Raw genomic sequence first — 27,822 nt, forward strand, 5'->3', positions numbered from 1 at the left:
TTCTCTACATTAACTCATTATAAAATCATGTTAAAGTTATTCATTGTCACACTTTTCTGTTGTACATTTTTATATAAGAAGAATTGCATCTTGGTCTGCTCACTTATGAAGAATACCCTATCACACATTTTATTCAATGACTTTTAATAAGTTCAAACCCATAGTATAATTTTTTTATCTAAAGGACTTTCTGATTCATTCAATTTTATAATTTCCTTGCTTCTCATTTCATAGACGTTTTTTCATTAATAAACTGTAAATCAAAATTAAAATCAGCTTAGCTTTATTTCATAATCAACAAAACATTTCAAATAAAAAATACAACTAAAAAAGTCTCCAGTTTGTCCTTTAATTTCACATTTCATACAATGCACAATATTTGTAAGATGCCCGTTTTTTGTTTTTTGTTTTTAATTCTATAACTGGGGCTGGGGAACAGGCAATAATTCTGCCAGATACTAAAATGCACCAAAGGATTTCTGCTGTGGCTTCCCACATTTGAGAGATATTAAGCAGATATTTTATTCCCTACAAAAATTCTAGAAAAAAAGACTTGCTTCACTTACTTTTCCTGTTAAACATTAAGAATGACTTGAAAGTTAAAAGAGACATGTTACTAAGATAAAGCTCCCCTGAAATCTTACTTGGCTGTATTGCAACTTCTATATTTCCATATTAAAAAACCCATTTACAAGAAATTGAACATCCTTTTTTATTTGCTTTCTTCTTTCTCTCTTTACCCTTTCCTTCTTTCTTTGTATGCATATTTAATTAGAGAGCATCTTTCTATAGACATTAGGGAGAAAAATTTCCCTTGAGGAATAATGGATAATAAAAATTATATGAAATTAATAAAAATGCTATATGGAATCTTTTACTATATAAAACATTTTACATTCTCAAGCTATGTTTAGACACTATGAATTAGCTGTGACCACTGTGCTTCAAAAGCTAAAATGAGAGTATGTTTTCTTTATTAAAAGTCCCAACATCCAGAGAAACAAAGAGCAACATACCTACATACAACTTTCTTATTCAGAAATGCACCACAAAGTTTTTGAATGATACTCCAGTGATTTCCTGTCCTTAAATGCAAAGGGCAGCCACTGACATCTGGTCACTGAAGCTCTCTGGTGCCCACATTTAAGGATGTCCCTTCTTGGACACAGGTGGACACTGTAGACATGGACTCCTTAAAGAACACCACATGGTTTAAAGAACACCCTTCCACAAAGACCCTTCAGAGAAGATGTGATTGTAATTCACAGAGAAGTGAAAAGGAGTTGATGCCTAATGACTAAGAACCAATCCAGGAAGAAGAATTTTCCAGGGTTGTAGCATCTCATTTGATAACAGACTATCTCCCAGTGACTCATCCTTACTTGTCTGCAAAGTTACAAGAGAAGATCACTAGATAAAGTGCTTTTCCACGTGCTAGATCCAAGTCTGAGAAAGAAAATTAATCCCTTAAGGTAAATGTGAGCTCAATGCCAAACCCAGTTTGCTTTTAGGTCAAATTAATTGAATGTGTGGTTGTTCTTTCTCTAACAACGTCACTTCAATGGTGAAGAAGTTAAATCCTTATTTTAAAAAAGTCAAGGATTTTTGCTTCAATAATATGATAATTATTGAGGAGATAAACTCCTTAGCTTGGAAGAAAGGGTGTCAAAAAATTGGAGCATCTGGCAGCACCAACAGAATTCAGCTTTCTTTGATTCTCTCATTTATAAATGAATGGAATCAAGGAACTTAAGAGTCTCCAATGTTCTGCCATTTTGTGCCCATGTAAATGCATAAAAAAAATCCAAGATTGTAAAATACTCTGTGGTCCACTTGTCATCCTAAAGGAAGTAAAACTGAAATCCTTAGGCTAGAAGATTTTTTTAAAACAGTGACACAGTGACTCTTTTCTCTTTACAGTCCTATGGGAAAGAGAACGAGGATTGCAAACTAAACATCTCTGAAGTATTTATTTTAATCTAAAACATATATTACATCATAGAGGATTCACAGATTAGAATCACTATCTTTAATTAATAGGCCTCACATAAAATGCAAATGTATATAAATATATAACTATTTGGGAGGTTTTTTTTTTTTTTTTTTTTTTTTTGGCAAGAAATAAATGGAAAAAAATGTGTCCAAAGAAAATGTGTTTCACATTGTAATGCCGAGCCTGTGTGAGCATATTCAAGTTGGAAACTCGTTGGTCATTTGGTCCAAACCCTCAAAAAAACTGTTTAGCCTATTTATGATTTCCTCTCAATAGAAAAACAAAAAGGGAAAAACGATAAAGGAAAAAGGAAAAGAAAGAGAGCACCCTACTCAGCAATCTGGAAATGCCTTTATGATGGAATCATAGGCAGGCGGCGGCGGCGTGGAGAAGCCCACCCGGAGGCTGCTGCTGGACCAGTGGAAGTCTGGTCGGCTCAGCCCGTGGGCGGTGTTGACAGGGGCGGATGCATTGGAAGAAGGCAGAGTCACCAGCTGACTCTCAGTTTGCACAGGAAGCGGTGGACACTGCAGGAAAGGATGGAAAGTAGAAGCCCTGAAGCTTGACTTTCTCGGGAAGGAATTGGCTAGCTCCAGGGAAGCTTGTCGCTGGAAAGTGAGACTGGCCAGGCTGAGGTTGCTTCTGCGCTCGCAGCCGCTGTGGCGGTAAAACCCAGTTCTGTTGAGGCCGTGGGTGTGTGAGGACCTCGATCGCCTGCCCGAACTCCACTGGGAGATGGGAGCGCTGGCTCTTCTTCGAGACAGACAAACTAGCAGTGCCCAAATAAATCCTCCAATGACCAGCCCGATCGCCATGGACACCGTGAAGGACATTATAAGGTCCTCTGAAACAAAGAAAACAAATAGCTGAATTGATTTTTAAGTAAGTAGTCAATTAAAAACGCAGGGCAGAGTATAAACCATAAATCCATGGGAAACAATTACTTGAAGCATACTTGAATTAGAAAAATGGTGCAACACGATACCACAAATGCAAGCTGGTGCTTCCATTCTTCGGAACAGAAACATACAAATGGCATCCTTTGCTGTAGCATTCCAGGTTGCTTATGCCATTTGTCAACTTTATGAAATAAAAATCGTTTCACTAAGGTCACCCTTCAGCTCATCATTTATTTAGACTTGCAAATGTTGTTCAAAGATCATTTCCTTTTGATTTACAATTGTAACCAGTGTGCCCAACTGATAAAGAATTTCAGGGTCACTGTGCCTTTTCCTCTGTCTGCTTCCCTCAATCACATTCATTTCTCCCACCTGCCTTCTTCACATGCCTCACTTCCTGTGCTCATTCTGAGACAGGAAGTACTGGGACAGAACCATTCGGAGAGCTGACTGATTGATGTCTTATTTCCTGAACTCGGAGACCATCTCATGGATCTCTGACTCCATGATGATATGACTGTGCAGCATCTGGGTTCCAGGTCAGGCTGCTATCACGTCCTTATTGTGATTATGAAATTCCTGCCCCCTGAATGTCCACACAGTCTCTTCTACATACATAATTGGATCCTCCAATTCACAGAACTTGCATTTGTTTTTTTCAGATGTCCTGTCCTGGCAAAAAAGCAAATAAAAAATAAAAAAAAGAAGTCTCTCCTTTTCCCAGATAGAAATGCCATCTTAACTGCTTCTTGCAAAGTAAAAACGTGTGTGTGTGTGTGTGTGTGTGTGTTCGTGGGTGTGTGTGTCTGGGGATGGAACCCAGGGCCTCATGCAAGCTAGGTAAAATCATGTTGAATGAAACACAATATCTGAACCCCTCCCTACCTTAAGTGGAAAAACCCTCCTGCTAAAAGACCCCTCCGTCTCACTAATGACCATATTTCCCCCCCTCCACCCCCTCAATCTCATGCAGCCATGGTCTTTTTCTCACTGTCCCCAAGCTTGCCTTTCTCTCTAAAACACTGTGCTTTTCCATGTGATTTTCTTCATATCTGGATACAACTTTTAATCTATTTTAAGTATCGCCTCTTTGATGACGGCTGCTAAATTTACTGGACAAAAGTGAGTTACTGTTAAGTACAGAAACAATTGCTTACCTAGGGATTCTGTGCTGAAAGAGCCATGGTCTAGGAATTAACTAATTTGGGCTACAAGATTGGGCGTGGCTTACAATATTTTGCTGTTTTTCCCAGTAAGAGATAGTCTGTTTTCCCACTCTCTGAATCAAAGCTGGGATGTGACTCAATTTGACCAAAAGAATACAGTACAATCGAAGGCTCGCAAGTTCATTCCTAAGCTGCAGGAGACTTCCATCCCCCTCTCTTGCTATGCTTGAGAACTCTTCCCTTGTGGACATGTGGATAAGGACAAGCTGGCCCACTGGTGTCAGAAAAACATGACCTGGGTTCCTGTGTTGCTCTGGTCAAGGGCCTACTGTCTTTGACAAGTGAATGGGGTAATTCTAGAGTGATCGGTTGCTAGTTAGTTCACCAACTAAGCACGAAAATCAGCAGAAAATCCTCAAGTTGATCTTATTTCAAATCTTCAACCCAAAGAATTATGAGTCTTAGATCACCATGATTTGGGGTAGATTATAGAGAGCAAAAGCTCACTAATACAAGGTTCCAAATGCAGATCTAACCCCATCATGTGATTTGTAGGGAATTTGTTTAGACTCCATGATTTCAGTATTTTTTTTAAATGATGGAGTTAGATTTTCTGATCGCCAAAGTTCTTTCCATGTTATTATTGCAATCTATGCTAATAAATAGAAAATCCAGAAGACAGAAATAGCAAGATGACTTAACAAATACATGAGCATAATCACTCTGCCTAATCTTAGGGTAATTTTAGTGACCTTGTACCGTATGATGACACATCCATGTCATGTGGAAAGGCATTGTTCATGGTATCTTCTCTTGTGATTATCTTCACAAACAATTATAATCAAAGCCCTCTAAACCAATGATTAATACCAAATCTAAATATGTTCTTCAAAACAGCATGATCATTTCAGAATTATAAGATTATTTAAGACAGATTTTCTAGGCCTAGAATTGTTATTCCAAAATCTTTCTCATAAACAAAAAAAATTGAATCACAGTTTTAGGGTTTTTAGAAGGAAAAAAAAAAAAAGAAAGCAAATAAATATAGTCCACATTAAGGTCGTCCTTATTGGTAGTTCAGTATGATTCCTAATTAACTTTAGCTATCAGTCAAAATTTCAAATAGTTTATTCAAAAACTAAAATTCTGCTTCAAAAGAAATTTTAGGAATTCTGAATTGCCAAGGCAATGACAGTCATGAAAATCACATTTTCCAACATTTCTTTTAAAAAAAAAAAAAAAGGTAGAGAACAACAAAACAGACAAATAAAATCATACAATATGATTTATAATTTCAGTCTAATTATGAACATCCAAACTTCAAGTTAGCCAGAAAATAAATAATGGAAAAGAGCCACAGGAAGTTGTATCTTTCATTTTTCTTCCCCTTTTCACCATTTATTGACCTTTTTAAAAACTTTTCACCTGCTTTCTTTCTTCTCCTTTTAAAATTTTTTAAATTATTTTTCTTTCTCTTTTCCCTCCTCAAAATTCTATTACTGTTGTTTTTTTAAGTTTTTTTTATTTAGTCTACTTGATTTTTCCTCTATTTTTGGTGTTGTGGCTGTTGATAGTGTTTTATCTTTTTTTTTTTTTTTTGAATTCTAAATTTTTTTTTTATTATTGTAAACAAATGGGATACATGTTGTTTCTCTGTTTGTACATGGCGTAAAGGCATACCATTTGTGTAATCATAAATTTACATAGAATAATGTTGTTTGATTCATTCTGTTATTTTTCCCTTCCCCCCACCCCTCCCACCCTTCTTTACCCTCTATACAGTACTTCCTTCCTCCATACTTGCCCCCCTCCCTAACCCTAACTCTAACCCTAACACTAACCCTTCCCTCCCCCCCATTATGTGTCATCCTCCACTTATTAGCGATATCATTCGTCCTTTGGCTTTTTGAGATTGGCTTATCTCACTTAGCATGATATTCTCCAATTTCATCCATTTGCCTGCAAATGCCATCATTTTATCATTCTATGGCTGAGTAATATTCCATTGTATATATATACCACAGTTTCTTTATCCACTCATCAATTGAAGGGCATCTAGGTTGGTTCCACAATCTGGCTATTGTGAATTGAGCAGCTATGAACATTGATGTGGCTGTATCTCTGTAGTATGCAGATTTTAAGTCCTTTGGATATAGGCCAAGGAGTGGGATAGCTGGGTCAAATGGAGGGTTCATTCCAAGTTTTCTAAGGAATCTCCACACTGCTTTCCAGAGTGGCTGCACTAATTTGCAGCCCCACCAGCAATGTATGAGTGTACCTTTCTCCCCACATCCTCGCCAACACCTGTTGTTGCTCGTATTCTTGATAATCGCCATTCTAATTGGGGTGAGATGGAATCTTAGGGTGGTTTTGATTTGCATTTCTCTTATTACTAGAGATGTTGAACATTTTTCCATATGTTTGTTGATTGCTTGTAGATCTTCTTCTGTGAAGTGTCTATTCATTTCCTTAGCCCATTTGTCGACTGGATTATTTGAATTCTTGGAGTAGAGTTTTTTGAGTTCTTTATAGATTCTGGAGATTAGTGCTCTATCTGAAGTATGATTGGCAAAGATATTCTCCCACTCTGTAGGTTCTTTCTTCGCATTGCTGATAGTTTCCTTTGCTGAGAGAAAGGTTTTTAGTTTGAATCTACCCAGTGGTTGATTCTAGCTTTTATTTCTTGTGCTATGGGAGTCCTGTTAAGGAAGTCTGATCCTAGACCAACAAGGTGAAGATTTGGACCTACTTTTTCTTCTATAATCTGCAGGGTCTCTGGTCTGATTCCGAGGTCCTTAATCCATTTTGAATTTAGTTTCGTGCATGGTGAGAGATTGATGGTGTTTTATTTTATTGTGGTTTTTGGTTTTTCTTTTTCTTCATAGCACTGGATCAAGCCAGAGACTTAGCCCATGTTGGGCAGGTGCTCTGCCAAGAACACACTCCCAGCCAGGTTGAGGAATGGCACCTTGCTCCACTCAAGACGTAGTCCCCCTCAAACCTTGGAGAATACTTTAACTTAAAGAAAAGGAGTGGCAACTCCCCCGACCAATGCAGCCCAGCCAGGGGGACTATGAGAGCCCACCCCTGGACTTCCATACTGCAGTAGCAGGGAGAAATAACTCAAGCTCTGTGGACACCACGTCTGTCAAGGTTCTCTAACTGGTCACCCCCCCATCAGATCATACATTGATGACAAGACTTGAAGTGAGTGCTACAGGGCCAGAGGCGGGGGAATGCTCCCCCAATATCTGCATCTCTCAGTCAAACACCAAGTTCTGCACCAGTGTGTAAACAGAGGACAAATGCTTCAAACCCTTCACAACTATTGGAAAAGTCGATACTAGAATGACTTTCAAGTAACAACCAATATCAACAGTACCTGAAGAAACCCCCTGTTATGGTCTGAATATGTGGAGTCCCCTTAAAGCTTATGTGTGTGACAATGAAAAAATGTCCAGAGCTAAAATGATTGTATTATGAGAGTTGTAACCCAATTAGTGATTAATCCACTTGAATGGATTAACTGTGGGTCATTGTAGGCAGGTAGAGTATGGTTGGATAAAGTAGGTCACAGGGAGCAAGCCTTTGGGGTTTATATTTGTTCCTGGTGGGTGGACTTCTCTCTGCTTCCTAGCTGCCATGTCCTGAGCTGCTTTCCACCTCCATGCCTTCCGCCATGATGTTCTACCTCACCTTGAGCTCTGGTCCAGTGCTGTGGAGTTGGCCCAGGGAATGAACCTATGAAACTGTGAGCCAAAAATTTTTCCTTTGCATCACCGTGACACAACACTGCCTAAAACATCCCCCACTGTAAGAGTGACCACAGAGGGTGCACCCTGCTTAATCTGCTGTCTATACCCCACCTGCCTGAACTACTAGAGACTAGAGGGACCTGTCTCTTGCTTGTCTTACAGAGGAAACAAGTTCTTCAGTCTCCTACATGGTATACATGTCAAAATCCCCTAATCACAGCAGAAGAAGCCACAGGGATATTGACTATGAAATCCAGTTGGAATCAAATTCAGCACTACCCAACAAGCCAACACATCAGTACACAATTTCAGGAGAAGGTTGCTTATTAAGCATGCCCTCACCTAAGAGAGGAAGAGATGTCTTTCCCAACAGATGTACAAATCTCAACATAGAAGCACAAATAAACAAGAAAAACAAGGTATCATGATACCTGCTAAAGTTAATAATTCCATAGCAACAGATTCCAAAGATATCAAAGTGGATGAAATGTATTCAAAACAGTAATTTTTTTAAAAGCTCAATGAAATCCAAAGGAATTTAAATAAACAGTTGTATGAATGAAGGAAAAAAACACAGGATATGAATGAGCATTTCCTAAAAGAGACCCAAAGTCAAGAGAAAGTAAAAACTCTGCTGGAGGGGAAGGCAGGCTGGGGAGAGGTTGACAAATTGGTCTAAATTACAGTTAGACAAGAAGAGTAAGAAGCTCTGATTATGTACTGTACGTCTCAAAAAACGGGAAGAAAGGATTTTGAAAGTTTTCACCACATTGAAAAGATGAATTTTTGAGGGACCACATATGTTTAACCTGATTAGAACATTACATCATGTATGCATATATAGAATCATCACACAATGCTCCATTAATATGTCTCGGGGCTGGGGATATAGCTCAGTTGGTAGAGTGCTTGCCTTGCAAGCACAAGGCCCTGGGTTCAATTCCCAGCACCACAAAAAAAAAAAAAAAAAAAAAAAGTCTCCATTAATATGTACAATTCTCATGTTTTTACGTATCAATTTGAGTTCTATATAAGACTGGAGAGATGAGGCAAAAGATTATTTTTAAACTGTATTCAGAAAAAAAAGTAAGAGTGTAAAATGGAGCATTAGAGATCAAAATAAATATAGCATAGAAATAAACATTTCATGAAAAAATTATTCTGAAGCATGATACTATCTCATACACTAGAAATAAGACATTTTGAGGTGGTGGTGAACTGAGACTTAGGGGTTCTTTCTCCTAAAAATCCTGAATCATTATTTTTAAGTAATAATTTAATAAACAGATTACATCAGAATGTTTTAGAAAATCTTTAGTATCTGCTTACCTCACGATGCTTTGGATGCATGCATCATTTTACATAATAATAGTTTATGAGAAAAGAGATTTACTCAAACTTTTAATTGTATTGTAATAATTGATACTAGTTTTCCTTTGTCTTTTGTTACTTGTAGTCATGACATAAATTTTGTATTTCACTGAAAAATGTCCTTGCTGAACTTAATGAAATGATCTAGAAAAGAAGTAAACAAAAATCAAGAACTCTTCAAGTACTTCATATGACCAAGTCCTCTGTTTTCCTTCCAAGTAACTACATGAGTGCAGGTATTTTTCTGCCTATGGTGCTTTAGTTAAGACGTAACTAGCTTTACCTTTTTTCAGAGAGTTTCTGACAATGTTTATTTTTGTGAGAGAAAATTGACTTAATTTGTTATTTGATGCCATTAAGTGATCAACTGTCCTTAGAAAGTTTATTTATTCATAGAAAAGTTGATTCCCCCAGAGAATCCATCAGTTAATTATCAAATACATTTTAATTGAAGAGTATGAAAAAAATTCCTCGGAAATTTTATCTTCTTCCCATTAGGAATGAATTAATGGGGTGTCTATGGTCCATGTGCATGTTTTGCTTCTGAACAGGAAGTAACGAAATACATGGAGAGACTAGTAGGCAGACCATGAGCTCCTTCTAAGTGTGAAGTCCCAGTATTTCAAACCCACAAAGGTTTCACTGGAATCTTGATTTTTAAAAAATTAATGATTGTTTGAATAAATATAATTTATAAATATAATGCTTACTTTTTTTCACAAATGGGGTACAACTTTTCATTTCTATGGTTGTACACAATGTATATTCATGCCATTCAGTAATCATATATATATATATATATATATATATATATATGGTAATACTGTGTTTAATTCTACTGTTTTTCCATCCCCACCCCCTCCCACCCCTTTTTCCTCTACACCATCCAAAGTTCCTTCATTCTTCTCTTCCCCCCATCACTCCCCCTTGTTATATATTGTCATGCACTTATCAGAGAAAACATTCAGTCATTGGTTTTTGGGGCTTGGCCTATTTCACTTAGCATGATATTTTCCAACTTCATCCATTTACCAGCAAATGCCATAATTTTATTCTTCTTTGTGGCTGAGTAATATTCCATTGTGTATATATACCACTGTTTCTTTTTCCATTCGTCAATTGAAGGGCATCTAGGTTGGTTCCACAATCTAGCTATTGTGAACTGAGCTGCTGTGAGCATTGATTTAACTGCGTCACCTCAGAAAGCTTAGAATGGACCTACCATTTGATCCAGCTATCCCACTCCTTGCTTTATACCCAAAGGACTTAAAATGCTTGATTTAATTAATTATGTTATTAAATAGCATGGTTTCTAATTTCAAATTTAATCTTCATATCTATTCTGTGAAATAACTATTCCCAGCCTAGTATGTAAAGGTTCCAGGAACTGTTTTAAGTGTATCATATCACCTAATGCTTAAATTTCCCAAAAGGGAAATGCTAGTGTTATTCCCATGTAATCAGTAGTTGAGGCTCTTGAAAGGCGTACTTAACATGTCCATAGTCAAATACTGGATGAGGGGGTCAAGTGAGGCTGTAAGTCTGAGATACTAGTAGCTAAATTGCTTCTTTATTTCTAAAGTATAAGATAAAAATATTAATCTAAAATGAAAATGAAGAACATAAAATGCCTGAAGATTGTATCAATTCAGTGTCAGAATCTCTGGGAGACTTCTGTGAACAAAACATTCTTGGGAAAATGGCAATCAAGTCACACAGTGTGCTCTGCAGATCTGTTTCCTGATTTAATAGCCTCCAGAGGAGGATTTTAAATATCATCACCTTCAAATATGGACTCACAGAAATGGGATTTTAGGTAAGACAAACTACTTGAAATGTCTTGGTCCATTCTCCTCATTTTATAGGCATTGAAACAAAAGTGAAAGCTTATGTGGTGGAATTAACATTTTATTTTAATAATTGATCAACACCATTCACTTGCCAGAGGACAATTATTTACACTCATTTGTGATATAAAATGAGAAGACTAAGACTCAAATTCACAAAATATATGCCCTTGTTGTTGTATATAGATCTTCTTAAGATCTACATAGGGTCTGACTGGAGATTCCAAATAGTTCGAGATTGAAGGAGATACAGTGGATGAATTAAAGAGAGAGATTAACTTTATTTCAGCAAAATGAAGTTAAATCAGAAAATGAAAGGAGAAATAAGAGTCAGTTACCCAATAGCAGCATTTAAAGGTTACAGGAACTTGGTTACACAGTCTCAGTATAACCCTGTGACTCTCAACTCTATTCTTCTGACAAATAAAATATTCATGATTTAAATGCTATGAATAGTGGAATTATAGCAAGTGTTGGTATCAGGTAAAAAAAAAAAAATTAGAAACTTTTGAAACATACAATTAAGAGAAAGTAATTTCTTAACTATTAAAGCAATTGCGAAAATTAGCAAAGGTAACAAAAATATGTTGAGTGAGAAATATATTTATATATGTTGACTGTTTCCAAAATATATTATTTTTCTGATGTAATAAAACGATGGTAACATCCAAACGCCAAAGGGAAAATCACTAAAAGAACTTGTTGGGATCACCCCAGCCTTTTTATGAAATATTTCAGTTTTATGAGTAAAAAGGAACATTATTGTTGACACTAAAACTAGAGCCATATTTCCGGGAGAACAACTTGACAATCTGTTTAAATTATCATTATCTGTGACTTGATAATATTTATTTGTGACACTCTATTGTCTGTGCTCAAGATGTGGGGAAATAACTAAAAATACCATTGATTACAGGGTTACATTGATATCAGAAAGGAGTAAACAAATTTAAGATATACATGAGAGTCATGGAAATGATATATATATATTTAAAATATGCAATTTAAATTTCGAATGAATGTAAAATAGGATAAGATGAAGCTACAGAGCCATAACAATTAGATAGGAAAACATGTTGCCTTTGGTCTATGGATTTGCTTAGTAATTGTCAAGTGGAGTATGCACATCGTGAACTTTACTTCCTAACCTATAGAGTGAGTCTTACACCCTCTCTCTGCATGCAGAATTTTTTACACAGTTATAAATGAGAATGTTGACATAAGAGTTTTGAAGACTACTTAAGATATAAGGCAAAAAGATTATCTTGTTAGACTCCATTAAGTCCAAACTGCAAAAATAAGTTTAAAATGCAGAAAAGCAGTAAGAAAGCAAGGTTAAAAGTCATAACTGAAATACAGCCTATTCCGGGGATCTTTTCATTTAACTATAGTTAATGGTTTTTTTTTTTGACCCACCTATACTGTAGATCGCAGACAACATATTGTGAAAAATGCTTCTACTGATCATACAACTTCAACATTTTCATACACATAAATCCATTCTGGCAGGTTTTGACCTTAGGAACTTTTCTAAAAACCTAATATAGATTAAACTGTACCTCCCAAAATAAAATCATTGGCGCAGATGCTGCTTCTTTGAAAAGTATGAGCCTTCTTATTTCTCAATAACTTCAGGGTTAAAAAAAAGGAATCATGTAATTTCTTATAATTTCAAGATAATGATATTAATGAGACCAAACACTTACTTTGGTCTTATTACCTGTATTACTTTGCTCCTCTGAAGGCAAAAGGCAAAAGGCAAAAAAAAAAAAAAAAAGAAAGAAAGAAAACTCTGACATTATTTAGATATACCAGATAAATTAAACTTTATAATTTTGTTTCTGTACAAAGAGTAAGTGTCTTGCATGTAAAACGCTCTCAGTGAATTCTGCCATAACTTAAGTTATTTTCCCTTCTTGACCGAGTAACAGTTACTAAGTACTATTCAATCGTAAGATTATAAAATTGATTATGGGTTTTCAGTTAATATAATGAGTACTTCAAAGTCCATCAATTGCTATTCAGAGTTAGTGGAGGCCACCATCTAGTGGCCTGGAGCTGAATCATTCCAACATCTGAAAGTGACTTATAAGAGACAATGGAATGGAACATTGATTAAAACAATAGTCAAAACCCTTTGCAGTTATGAGACTCATAATCTCACCTTTGATCAAAGTGCCATGAAGCTCACGGTATCGTAAAAGTGTATAGGAGGATGGTTCCAACAGCAGGGAGACATTTAATGAAAGGAGTTTTTAAAGGAGAATACTATTTAGGGCATGTAAGTTTGATTAATTATAAGTTAAACAAAGAATAAGAATTTTCTGTTCGTCTCTTCCACTGGAAAATCCTATTTGATTTAGTTTTACGAAAAGCTCAGAATTCCATATCTTCTATCTACTCTGCTACTCCTCTGGTCCAAGTGACCACCGTGTGCTCCTGAACCACTGCCACACCGGTTTTCTGTGTCCATCCTTGATGTCTCTCCAGTGGTACAGTCCTTTCTCCATACAGTAAAAGGAGCAAGCTTCTCAAAATGTGAGTCAAATCATATCACTCTCTTGTTCTAAGACTTCCGCTTCTCCCAGAGCAAAAGCAAACTGCTAAAACTGGCCTAAAAATCCTTGTTTGACAGTACCTGCCCCCAATGACTGGAGTTCATCTCTTCTACTTTTCCTCTGGGTCACTCAGCTTTATTCCACTCTTCTTTCCTCACTGTTTCATAAACACAAGCTATGTGCTCCTAAGTTAGGGCCTTGCACGGTTGTAATGTGTTCTTAAAAGCTCTTCCCTAGCTCTTCATGTGGTTAATTTCAGGTTTCTCATTTACATATAATCTTCTCTTTGAGGTCTACCTTGTCCACTCTATCTGAAAGTATCTGATCCCACCTCATGAAAAATCGATGTTCTTGATTTTCGTTTATATTTCCCCATTAATGGAAATTTTTAAAAAAGTAAGTAAATTAGGTTGTTTTAGTCAGATTTTTCATTGCTGTGCCCAAAAGACAAGAACAACACAGAGGAGGAAAAGTTTGTTTTGGCTCTTGGTTTTAGAAGTTAAGTCAATGGTTAGCTGACTCCACAGCTCTGTACCCAAGGTGAGGCAAAGCATGAGGACAGAAGGGCATGGTGAAAGAAAAGTGCTCGGGACAGGGCAATAGAAAGCAAAGAGAGAGAGAGAGAGAGAGGGAGAGATCTACTCACTGGAGACAAAATATAAACTCCAAAGGCTCACCTGCAATGACCTATCTCCTCCAGTCACACCATATCTGCCTACAGTTACCACCCAGTTAATTCATATCAATGGATTATTACACTGATTAGGTCACACTTCACAATCTAAGTTCTTGCATTGTCTCACACATGAGCTTTTGGAGGACGCCACATATTCAAACCGTAAGAGAGGTATGTAATTATTATGGTCCATGTATCAATACATTTGAAAGATAGGAGGGTAACTAGTATTTGGAGTGGTTAGCAAAAGATTTCATGAAAGAAATAAAATTTGAGATGTCCTTTTATGTACAGGTGGTAGGCAAATAAACAAGGTCGTGGAGGATTTGAAAATAGTTTTCACCAATATCATAAGGAACAAGCAATATTCTGAATATAATTAGTGACCAGTATTGCAAGAGTAGAGGACAAATTCAAAAGGAACAAGTGGCACAAACCCTTTCTGTGTATGTTGGGCTAACTTGAATCAAACCACTGAGACTAAGTACATAATATTTGTATAAAATAAAGATTTCATAAAATAAAGATGTATAGTATTTTAATCTCTATGCTATTGGAAACTCATAAAAAGAAGAAGGAGGAGGAGGAAGAGGAGAAGGAGGAGAGAAGGAGAAGAAGAAAAGGAAGACCAAAAACAGAAAGGTACATTTGTACCAGATTAAACTAAGAAGAAATTCCCATAAGTAGCTGCCAGAGGGAAAATAAATGATATATTAAAATGCTTTCCAAGAAGCGTAATCAAGTGAACAAAAACCAAAAAAGTGATATGACAATGGGAAAATATTCAGTTATCAAAATATTGAATGTATTGCAGTAGTAGAGAGCTTTCCTAGCTTATATGAGACCCTGGGTTCAATCCCCAGTACTTCAAAAGTAAATTAGAATTCCCAGACCCAAAGATTAAAATAACCATGAATCAGTATGTTAAAAATATGCAATAAGTTAAAAATTGGGGTAATCTATGAAAATTATCATATAAAAATATCTGATGAAAATAATTAACTGTATTATACTTTAAATGTGAAATATCAAAGTATTTGAGAGGCATCTAAAGCCACATTCAGAAGAAAATTTGTAATTTTAGATACATATCATTAAAAAGGCAATGCTATCAATGTTTTAAGCATCCATTCAAAGGAGATAACAAAAGATCAATAAATTGAATATAAATATAAGTAGAGAATGGTAGACAATTATGAGAAAGCAGAATCTAAAGAAGCAAAATAAAAAGATAAGCAGAAAATTTTTTCAAAACAAAATGTGATTTCCATGAAAAAAATTAATAAACTACTACAGGAATGACCAGATGGAGGGGGAGAGAGAGACACAGACAGACAGACCAATATTAGAATGAAGCTTTGGTGACATTGGAATGATGACATAAGCAACAGAAACATCCAAGAAAGATAGGATTCCGGGAAACTTTTAGGAGCTGACCCTTGCAAGTACAATGACAATAAACGCTGAATACAAGAAAAAGAGCTTTACCTAAAGGCACTGAAGAATGGCCAAATGTTTGCCTGTGTTATTGAGGAGAGGATATGTGGAAGAAAAAGATCAATAAGCTCTGGACAAGTTTTCTGTCTGTTGAAGCTTCTAACCTGAGAATAGGCTCAGGCTGAATTATGGGGGCAGGTAGAACCACATCTGAAAATTTGCATTATTTCTGATCTTAAGACACAGAGGACAGAGATTTTATTAATCAGTGCTAACAGAATGAGAATGGGAAATAAGTTCTGGAAAAAAGAAATTTAGAGAAAATGATCCCCAAATTGTAATTGATAAAATTTATTTCCCAAAGCTATGGCTGACTCCTAAATCACATATATTCAGGGCATATAACAAACAATTCAGCTAGAGAAAAAGCAGGCAAGCTAGACTAAACTGAGTGTATTAGTCAGCTTTGCACCACTGTGACCAAAATACCTACCAAGAACAACTTATAGGAGAAAAAATTTATTTCGATCTCATGGTTTTAGAGGTTCAATCCACAGTTTGCTAACTTCTTTGCTCTGGGCCTGAGGTGAGACAAAACATCATGGTGGAAGGGCATAGTAGAGGAAAGCTGTTCAACTCAGGGCAGGCAGAAACACACACACAACACACACACACGCAGGAGAAGGGTGGGTAGGGAATGAATGAGAAGCTAGGGACAAGATATATAATCCTCAATGGCACTTCTCAGTGACCTGCTTCATCCAGCCACATCCCATCTGTCTATAGTCACTACCCATTAATCCATTCAAATAATCAATCCATTAAATGAATTAATCCACCAATTGGATTATAGCTCTCATAATATAATAATTTTATTTCTGAACATTCCTGCATTATCTAACATGAGCTTTTGTGGGGACACTTAATATCCAAACCATAATGCTAAGATTTGAACTGCTATGCAAAAGATTTTTGAAGTTGTAGTTCCTCAGAGTTATTTGCCTGTGAAAATAACTTAGAAAACAAACAAACGAAAACATTTCACAGGATAATAAAGAATCCACTTAAAATGTGCAGGATACAAAATAAAATTATTTGACGCAGGAAGAAACAGTGAAATGTAACCCACTCTCAATAGAAAAGTCAACAAAGACAAACTCTAAGAGACTCAGTTTTTAGAATCAGCAATGTTAAAACAACACATACATCTATATTCAGTGATATAAAGTAAAATACTCATAAAGAATGAGAAAGAAATCCCAGCAGAGAAATAGAAACTCTAAAACTCTGAGACAAAGAACCAAATGGATATTTTGGAACTAAAAAAAAAAAAAATCACTCCATGAATTTAACATTGAAATTAAGGTAGTAGAGAGAGTCAATAAAGTTAAATTTATATTAATAGAAATAATCTAACTTAAGAATAGATAAAAAAAAAACTTCAGTAAAAAATAATAGAATCTCTAGGATTCATAAAACAATACATATAGAGAGATAAAATTATAATCCCAGAAACAGAGAAAAGAGAACAAAGCTGAAAAATCTTCAAATAAATAAGTTTGAAATTTTTCAAAATGTGTGAAAGAAATAATCTACAAATCTAGAGTTTTGGTAACACCAGGCAGAAAAAATTTATGAAGAACCAAGCCTATGCACATAATAGCTCAAGATCACATATTTTTAAAATCTTTGGAAATAATAATAACACATCACATTAGTGAGATCATTATTTGAGTAACGGCTCACCTCTAATAAGAAACAATATTTTAAAGTGATTAAAAAGTGGTCAATTTGGAATTCTCTCTCCCACAATAACATCCCTTAGGAGTAACAGTGAGGTGGACAGTCTTCAGGGCAGCATGAACTCAAGTCCATTAGGACGCCTCACGAACAAGTATGCCACAGAAAGCTCAGGCTGAGTAAAATGGCAAGAGGTGAAAACAGGGCTCTTCAAAGGAATTAGTAATTCTGGGACCAGTATCAGGATATTCAAAAGACTTTTCCCCCTTAATCTTTAATATATATTAAGTATGTATGTATACATAATATATATATTGCTATTTATAGAAAAATTAAAGTATTTTCATATGGGGTTTATAATTATGCATATTTTACATATGTATTTTTATGATATAAAGAATTTGGTATAGAATATAAATAAATCTATTACCTTTTTTATGTAGAAAATCCTAATCATTCTAAAATATTACTGTAAATCACATTGAGCAAAATTGCAAAATAGTCTAATATATAAAAATATTTTATATAATAGCAAGTAATTGGCAAATATGATTACAAAATTGCAATAGCATCATTAAACATAAAACACTCAGGGATACTTTTTTTTACAAAGGATAGGTAAGATCTCTGCACCCAAACCTTCAAAATATTGCTGAAATAAAACAAGGCCTAAATAAATGGAGAAATATATTACTTTTGTGAAATGTAAAACTCAATATTGTTAAGAAGTCAACTAACTGTCTTTAAATTTATTTACAGATTCAACCAATTCAATCAACAGGCTTCTTGTGGCATTTTGCAAATTATTTTACATTATGTGTTAGTTTTTTATCACTATAGTATGCACCTGAGTCAAATCAACTTATAAAGAGAAAAGTTTTATTTTGCCTCATGGTTTTGGAGGTTTCAGTGCATGAGTGGGAAGACCCATTGCTTTTAGATCTCTGGTGGGAGTAGAGGGCAGCACAACATAGCAGGAGTTGTTGGTATGGCGAAGTAGCTCACTTCATGGCCACGAAGTGAAAGAAGAGACAAAGAAGATACCTGGTTTCCAAAATTTCCTTCAAGGTTATCCATTAATGACCCAAAGACCTCTCACTAGGCCCCACCTCTTAAAGGTTCCACCACTTTCCAACAAAAACACAGATTGGAAACTAAGCTTTTACAACATAAGCCATTGGAGGACATTTAAGATCCAAACTACAACAAATTGTGTATGAATATACAAAGGAGCAAGAGAAGCAAAGTTGGAGATATTTCACCCTTGATTTCTAAATATACTACAAAGCTAAAGTAATCATAACAATATATTACTAGGATAAAAACAGACATATAGACTAGTGAACAGTATAGAGATCCCAGAATAAATCCATGAATTTATGGTCAACTGATACTTGACAATGATATCAAGAACACATAATGGGGAAAGGACAATCTTTTCAAGAAAGATAATTGGAAAATCAAATACCCACACACAGGAGGATGAAATGGGATGACCTACTTTATACCATATACAAAAAATGAACTCAAAGTAGACTAAACAGTTAAATGTAAAGCCTAAAACCATGAAACTCCTAGAAGAAAACTTAGGGAAAGTATCTTGACATTGGTCTGTGCGATGATTTTTTAAAATATAACATTAAAAGCACAGGTAATAGAAGCAAAAACAGACAAAGGGATTGCATCAAACTATGAAGCTTCTGCGCAACAAAGGAAAAACAGCAAGAGTGAAGAGACAACCTATGAAATTGGAAAAAAAAAGTATTTGCAAAAAATAGATCCTGTAAGGGATTACTATCCAAAATATATAAAGAATTCATACAACTCAGTGGCATGAAAACAAATGATGACTTAGAAATGGGCTAAGGACCTGAATAGACATTTCCCCAAAGAAGACAAAAATGGTCAATAGGTACAAGAAAATCTGTTGGTGAAAATGTTAGTGAGGATGATGTAGAGAAAAGGGAAGCTTTACACAATGTTGTCAGAAATGAGGATGAGAATAGGAAAGACAATAGAATAATTTGGTCATAACTTTCCTATGCTCACATATGAATACACAGCCAGTAAAACTCCACATCATGTACAACTGCAAGAATGGACTCCTAATTAGAATAAGTTATACTCCATGTATATGTTATATGTCAAAATACACACTATTGTCATGTATGTCCAAAAAGAACAAATAAAAAAAGAAATGTAAATTTGTATAACAATTAGGGAAACAATATGGAATTTCTTCAAAACTAATTGTAGAATCACTATATAATTCAGGCAATCCCTTTGGCTATATATCTCAAGGAAATAAAATCAGTATCTCTAAGAGATATCCTTACTCACATGTTCACTGAAGCATTATCATAATAGTCAAAGTGCGGAATCAACCTACATGTCCATGGTTGGATTAATGGATAAAAAACATGACACATGAATGCATACACATATAGACACACAAATACATTTGTCTACGTGATGTTGGGTCAATGATAAATTCAATATATGACAATGGCCCCATAAAGTTATATCACCTAGTGATATTGTAGCCATTTTTGTTTGTATAAGGACCTTCTGTGGTGTTTGCACAATGACAAAATTGCCCAAAATTGCATTTCTCAGAATGTATCCCTGTTAAGCAACATGTGATATGTGTGTGTATATATGTAAAAGAATATCATATAATGGTCAAATATTATTATTTAATCTTAAAAAATAAAGGAGGAATTCCTCTCATTTGCAACAAGATAGATGGATCTGGAGGATATTATAGCAAGTGAAATAAGCCAGGCACAGAACCAATAAGCTCACTGCAATGTTTTTCAAATGTTTTTGTATGTTTAAACTTTCAATGATAAAGTGTTGGGAAAACATGAGAGAATATCATAAACAAGTTTTACACAAAATATTTGAACATTTGACTTAAATAGGCAAATTCCTAGAAAACATTGGCTGCCATAACAAACAGAAGACTCAATGGACATCTGAGTGGTCACTATTGTTAATGTGGTCCAAAATGCAGTATGATTGTACTGATGATTTTTTTCAAACACTTAAAAATAAACAATGAAAATCTTACTAAAACTTGTCCAGACAATAGAAAACTTAGGACTGCTTCCCAACTTGCTTCATGAGGGTGTGTAACACGGACATCAACATTTAGCAAGGTGATAAAGAAGAAAAGACAATTCTCAGAAATTTCAGTGCTGAATTCTGAAACCTCAGATGCACTAAACAGTGGAGTACATAGGCTCCTTCACACCTACGGAACCATAATCTCAGCTCCTGAAGCTCAGTGAGAGACAAGTCATCATAATTCTTTCTAGATAATTTAGACACAGCCATTTTCAGGACCAGCATTTGTAAACTCTCATTTTTCAAACTTTCTAAGTAACTGAGATGAAGAAATAATTAACAGGCTGTTGATATTCATAATTGTTAATGTGTCATTTTAATGATGCATAATTGTTGAAAGCTGTTTACAATTTCAATTGAGGTGATTTTGGAATGTGCACCATTTGTTTGCTATCTGGGAGAGGACTTCCTTCAGTCCAGAGCCTGGTCCCCTCGCTGCTGTGGGAACACACTGTTCCCACCTACAGGGTAGATCCCCGAAGTGTGATTTCTCTACAGGCTGAGGAATAACATTTTCAGTTCTTAGACAAGGATTCCTCCCTTTGACAATACTTAACTCCCCCAAATTGGTTCTCAGTCCTTCTTTCCATTCAATTACCTCAGAGAAGTTTAAGACCACTAGCAAGCAAAGAAAAAGTCAATGCTTCACTTTAAAATTACTAAATGAATTGTGAAATATAGAGAAAAGAATCATAGTTTTGAAAACCAGCATTTTTACTGCAATAACTAGGTATTTTGAGAGAGGAAAGTTTTTGTTTCAACTCCAAAATGCTAAAAACCTGAAGAACTCAAGAACATACCTGTTTACTATAAACAATGTTAGGAAGAATAAAACATGGCCTATGAGTCAGTTTTCATGAGCAGTGAAAGAGGGGTTTCAGAAAGAGAAAGAAAAAGATTATGTAGTACACGACCAGTGAGGGTTTCAGAGAAGGGGCTTAGTGCTCCTCCCTCCAGGCTCCTGATATTAAAAATTAAAAACCTGTTTCTGTGCCATTGAGACCGAGAGAAGAGCACCTGAAAGAGGACCAGGAGACCTGAGGGATTTGTAGGAAGGAAGACCCACGCTGTCAGCAAATGTTGCACAGATCCTGCAAGCCAGATTTTGCAGTAAGAACTTCAGCAGAGAAGGCAGAAAGGGAAAGAACAATGCCCCAAAGCTGCTGAGAAACACTTGTCAGTAGATGTCAGCAGAGGCCAGAACTTGATCAAGAACCAAAGGTCCTTTTCCTCTAGTATGTTATAAAATATAGAATATGATCTCTGTCACCCCCACATCCTTTTTCCAACCTTTGACAAAAATCCTAGAGAGATGGAACATGAGGAGGCTTGAAGCCAGTAAGTTGCAAGTGATTGCAGTTAAATCAGGTCAAACTTTTACACTGGTACTCAACATCTTACTAAAATCTACCTTCAACCTGCTTTTCAACTATGTTCCAGTAATTTCCAAAGATGACAATCCTAGTCAGCCCTTTACTTCTTCACAAACATGCCTGAGGATTCTACTCCTGCATGTTTACTGATAACATTATTCCTGAGCTCCCTGAATTTCTCAAACCATGCATTATTTATGTGACTGACTCCTAACACATTGTCTGATATGGCTGGCCAGTGTTTCTGAGTGTGAGCTGAATGAGAATGAATGAAAAAGGAATGATCAGAATGCTCTTAGAATTACCACCCTATCTGAATCTTACCTTTCCAGGAACCAGTAATGTTCCATTTCCTTATAAGAAGGATTTAGGACCATTTCACCATATATTTTAAAACTCCTGTAAATATCCATTGCCATTCTATCCATTAAAAAGATAATATATGATAAAATGGTAATGAATGTGCATACATATTTGCATACTTAATCACCTCCAAGAATGTAAACATCTTGAAAGAAACGTTGCATTTTTGGTGAGGATTAAAACAGGTGAATAAATGCAAACTCCTACATATCAATACCATCCCCCAAGTTTGTTCCCAGTGCTAGCTGAAGAGGAACAATCCCCTGCTCTCCGCAAAAAAGCAGGACCAGATAGCAGGTACAGCCAAAGCTATGTCTTGTGTGGGACTCTTAAGAACTAGGAGAATAACTGTGTTTGATGACATTTGTCTCCTGTTTCATGAGAGCAGGGCATAGCCAACTCTCATGGGCCATATTTCCTGCTGCTTTTAGGAGGAAGGTTTATGGAGAAGGGAAGCACAGTAAAGAAAGAAAAGGCGGAAACTGCAAGGTGGGTTGTCACTCTCGGGCCAATTTTGTTGCCGAGACTGGTCCTCATGACTTTGCTGTTTGCACAGTGCTCAGCAAGTTTAGGTGATAATATCTACAAAAATGCAAACCATCATTATTGGTAATATTATGGTATCATTATCTTGTTGCCTTTTTTTTTTGACATTTCTTAAAGTAAACCAGGAAAGTTATATTTGGAAGACAACTTCTTAGGTGCCTTAAATATGCTAAGGTTGGGAAACTTTTATGGTTCTGGGTATAATTATGCTTTTCTAAGCTGTTTTTACTTTGTTTTCTGAATTCAGAGTGCCAAGCAGACAACTATCTTTGGAAGCAATAAACAAGGCACTACAATGCACAGTACTTACAAGATTGTAAAATAATATTTTTAAGGAGTCAATGTCCAAAATCAGTATCAATTTAGGGGAAAAAATAGAAAAGAAAATAAGAAGATTGACATTTGTAACTTAGAAAATGCTTTAATGTTATATATTTGCACTCATATTTGCATTTTATACTTATTACTTTTTATCCCAGAAATAATACTGTAATCTTTTACCTATTCTCCCTAAGTAATCAAACATTATATCAATTTTCCATATTTCCATTGGATCTTAATAATTACAAATGCAACGCTTCTTCTCAATTTTCTTTTTTCCATGTATTTTCCATTATTTTCACATGCCAAGAAAAAGGAATAATTTCCATTATTTTCACATGCCAAGAAAAAGGATTGACATTTCCTCTTAAGCACAGATCTATTTATTAAAAATATCAAATTTTAAGACGAAGGGATGAACTCCAACTAAGCATTCTCTTATTAATTCAGGTTTATCTTAATGATTATTATTCATGTTTTATTCAATAGATAATGGATTATTTTCCTTAAGTAAATCTTAAATTATGGTTTGAAAAATTAGATCTGGATTTCACATATTAATTTTTGCAATATGAGTTACTTTACTTTTGAATAATTTGTACAATTGCTCATTTTTGTATTGAAGTGTTTAGTTAAGACACATTTCTAGCTATTTTCAGCATGTGGTTTGCATGTTTGCTTAATATGTAAATGAGGACAGCAATGAACAGTGTCACAAATAACTAATTAGACTCCACGGTTCAAAGGGTTGCTGTCTCTTGGTATCTACATAGAATAACCTATTACTAAAGCCATTTTCTATAATATACACACGTAATTCATTTTCTTCTCCCTCATTTTATTATTTAGTTTTATCAAGATGTTCATCATTAAATCTCTGTTTAGGCTTGAAGCAAACATAAATGGTTATTGATAGAAAAGTTAATTCCCTTGGTGCAGATCTCTGTAATGAGGGTCAACTAGACCTGACAACTGGGGACAGTCAGACACTGTCATTCACTTTTCACCTGACAATTCTCAAAGCCTCACTTTGGATCACAATAGTAGTCTGAAATACTTTTTGGAGAGGATTAAAAACTTGTTTTGAGCATGTGAATTGAGCTATAGATCTTTTCATAAACTCCATTTTTTCCTTTAAATCCTTTTTTCTTGGATGTAACTGAAACTGTCCCCTTATTTTTAAATTTCTCTGAACCCAAGACACAGGTCGATTTCCTGTCCTAGCTTTTCTTCCCTGACCCTGTAGTGACAGGTAGTTTTGATTTCAGCCCCTCCTGCTCTAAGGTCAGCATTAGGGGACACTCAAAACCCTTAGAATGACTGAATTCAACCAAAAACCACCTTGGTATTGGTCCTCTTTTCTCTGAGATAGCATTGGAATGATGTAGATGAGCTTATTCCCATATACTATTCCATATATTCCACGTGTCTCATATATGGAATGATATTGTATATTTATATTTAAAATCATAAATTTATCATACAATATAATATTTGCATATAAAATAATTATATGCAAAAAATTCTGTATTTTATATGTCATGCTCTAAATTCATTCAAGTATAGAGTTGTTATTTAGATTCACTTTGGAAATTACAAGGTATAACATTGACAACTTAAGTTACAAAACCTCTGTAGAAAATCTTTCATTCAATAAAATACATAATCCACAACCTTTACACAAGTACTATACAATTTTTCCAACAAAATCCATTCTGTCATATTCCAAACAGCAATTACTTCCATCTGATATTTCTTTTCTTTTTCATCCTCATTTTCAAAATTCTCATTGTTTTCTAATTACATTTTGTAACACCAACCAAAATCTATACATGTTGTCCAGATTCTTTAATGTCTCTGTAACTCACTCCACAGACATTTTATATGAATACAGTTCTTGCAGTAAATCTATGAAAACTTGACATAATCGGTTTACAGTAAACAATATGTCTCAGCAATTTCCAGTGTTGTCAGAAACTAGGCACTACATTGCTATGTGTCTAAATTTAAATTAAAAAAATGTTTAAAGGAAATACCTTACCCCAAAAGTTTTCTGGCCATGGACTCCCTAAACTTGTGTTATTAGCCATAATATCCACAAGAAAGAGAAGATAGAAAGAAAAGCCAGTATGTCCAAAAGAAGCTGTTTCAGTCTATGTCTTTGTGGTTCAGCGAGAGAAAAATTATTTTCACACAACCCCTCATATACTAGTGTTTGCATAAAAGGAAATAAAGTGTATCATGTTTCCTGCTTTTATACTCAAATTAGCAACTGTTTTTCTTATCTTGGAATTCCACACACTGCCCTAGACACAAAACAATTTCCTTCTCCGTCATTTCCTCAGCTGAGTTACTGAGTACCCTCCTCTCAGTCACCTCCAGTAGCTTTGGGACAAGTGACTCTTTATCTTGGTGTTTCCCCACCCTGCTAACATACTGAGGAAGACTCCAAAGCCCAGCTACTGTGGTCTCTGTTAAAGTTATGTAGGACTGAGAAACAGACTGCTTTCCAATGTTCGAAGATCAAAGCCATAGAGTGAACAGGAGTGGGAGGGTAGCTATTTAGAATTGCATTTTCTTTTTAAGTACAATTAAGTTTGCCTGACACCATTTGTTTATTAAAATCTCTGTTACTTATTAAAATTCTTAGCCTCGCTCTTCCCCTACTTTGCATAATAATTTTGAAAAGTCCTTTGGTACTTAAATATGAAAAAGATAGTTTCTACAATGAAGGAGTCCATTTAAAATCAGGTAGAGGAAACAAGTGGAAAACTTTCAATTACTAAAGAATGCTAAGTGCTACAGCCAGGAGTACAGTGATCTCAGGGAGAGACCTGAGAAAGCCACATAGCAAAGAGTTGCACAAACCCTTTCAGGAGATGAAGGTTAGTGGAAATTTCAGGTCTTTGTCCATGAGTGTTTACTGCTTTAACCTGGATCCTCTGACATTGGGGACCCACTGGAAGCAAGAATACCAGTGCCAAAGTGAACTTAATAACTGCACTAAAATGCCTCTACTAATCAGGTTCTCTCAATCCTTGAGGAACGCAAACACAAACTCTTGCATGACTCTTGCAATAACCCTAAGTCACTAGAATATAGTTGAGTGTGAAGGCATAATCATCTTTACAAAGTCTTTAAAATATTCCTGAAAAGTTTTAAGAAAGTCAGAAAAAAAACACGTGTTAATTTATGTTGTCCCAATTCTTCAAAAATGAGGTTGTTTCCACTCTCTCAATTTTTATCCACTTACCTATAAATTTATTGGAAACTTAAAAATACACAATCAGCAATCTGAAAGAGTAACAAAACATTTTGTAGGATACACTGAGCAAATAATTATTACCATATAATCCAATGAATTAAAAATCTATTATTAAAAAATACAAAGATGGCTCATATTTCAACAGTTATATTCCCTTCTTGATATTATTGACAAACTCATAAAAATAGAAAATTGAAAGCAAATGTTATTTCTAAGAAAACTACAATCTGGATAAGAGTATTGAAATACTATCTTCTTTACTCTCCAGAAACATAAAGCAGGATTGTTCAATTACTGAAAATATTTTTAAGTACTTATTTTGTTAAGATTTGCTAATTTTAATAAATCCTAATTTCCAAAACGTGGATAACTTCATAAAGAGCTCTTCAGACCGCATTTCTTGGTGGAATTCAGGACTCTGCTACTGGCTTTGTCTCCCTTGGCCTCTGGTGCTGAAAGAGCTCATTTGGCCTCAGGGGTGGGATGCAGGCTGAGACTTCCTTTCATTGTTTCATGTTTAGACCTAGAGATTTTCTACCAATAAATTTTCACTATTGCAGATAATCAGAAACCAGCCAAAACCCTGAAGAGATGATGTTTTCTGTCCATTTGTGACCCAGAATATTTCTCTCGCTTGTTACAAGCTTGCTGATAGACTTAGCTCTTATCTGTGCGTGCAATTTGCTTGGTGAGGATTCGTATTTTTCCCTGGCAGAGATCCAGGGCAGTGAGTGTTTATGTCTATGTGATTTTCAAATCCCATGACTTGTCATGCCATAACAGGAAGTTGATTTTTATCTTTACAAAAAATGTGAGGTCTGCTTTTCTACTGTTGGTTATTTTAAAAGTTTGGTCCTCAGACACGAGTTCTGCAGAAGCCGTACATTTGCAGGTTTGTTCTTCACTCCGAATTCACAGGACTTGCTCCCTTGATGCAGGTCTCTGCCCAGAAGTCACCTCCTTCAGAGGCCTTCACTCACCCCCTGGTCAGAAGCCTTCCTCCTCAGCGGCTCTGTCCCCTGAGCCTACCTTACTGTTTCCTTCAGAACACTCACCACGTTCCTGGATATGTGTCTCGTTGTCTTCCCATTGCTAAACAAAAGACTATTAACTGGGTGGCTTCAGAACAATAGAAATTTATTTCTCACATTTCAGGAGGCAGGGAGGTCCATCCTGGGCCTTGGCACATTCAGGGTCTGAGAGGGCCCAGCGCTCCGAGAGGCCTCCTTCTCACCCCAGCCTCACGCTGTGGAAGGGCTGCAGGGCCTATAAGGGCACTCATCCCCTGCATGAAGGCTTCATCCATGATTGGAGGCCCCTCCTTCTAATATCCATGACCTTGGTGGGCCAGGATTTCAACATATAAATTGGAGGGGGTTGTCA

General features: G+C 35.7%; 1 protein-coding gene across 1 annotated transcript; it reads right to left on the minus strand.

Moving 5' to 3' along the window:
• Window positions 1-428: 428 nt before the first annotated feature.
• On the minus strand, window positions 429-25,379 carry MYCT1 (MYC target 1). The gene is made up of 2 exons (XM_079147608.1): window positions 25,216-25,379; window positions 429-2,837 (listed from the first exon to the last, which is right to left on the minus strand). Exons 1-2 carry the CDS (start codon window positions 25,262-25,264, stop codon window positions 2,326-2,328), a joined length of 561 nt encoding a protein of 186 aa, XP_079003734.1. The 5' UTR covers window positions 25,265-25,379; the 3' UTR covers window positions 429-2,325.
• Window positions 25,380-27,822: the final 2,443 nt, after the last annotated feature.

Source organism: Sciurus vulgaris (assembly GCF_902686455.1).
Source record: "Sciurus vulgaris genome assembly, chromosome: 7".
Taxonomy (NCBI): domain Eukaryota; kingdom Metazoa; phylum Chordata; class Mammalia; order Rodentia; family Sciuridae; genus Sciurus; species Sciurus vulgaris.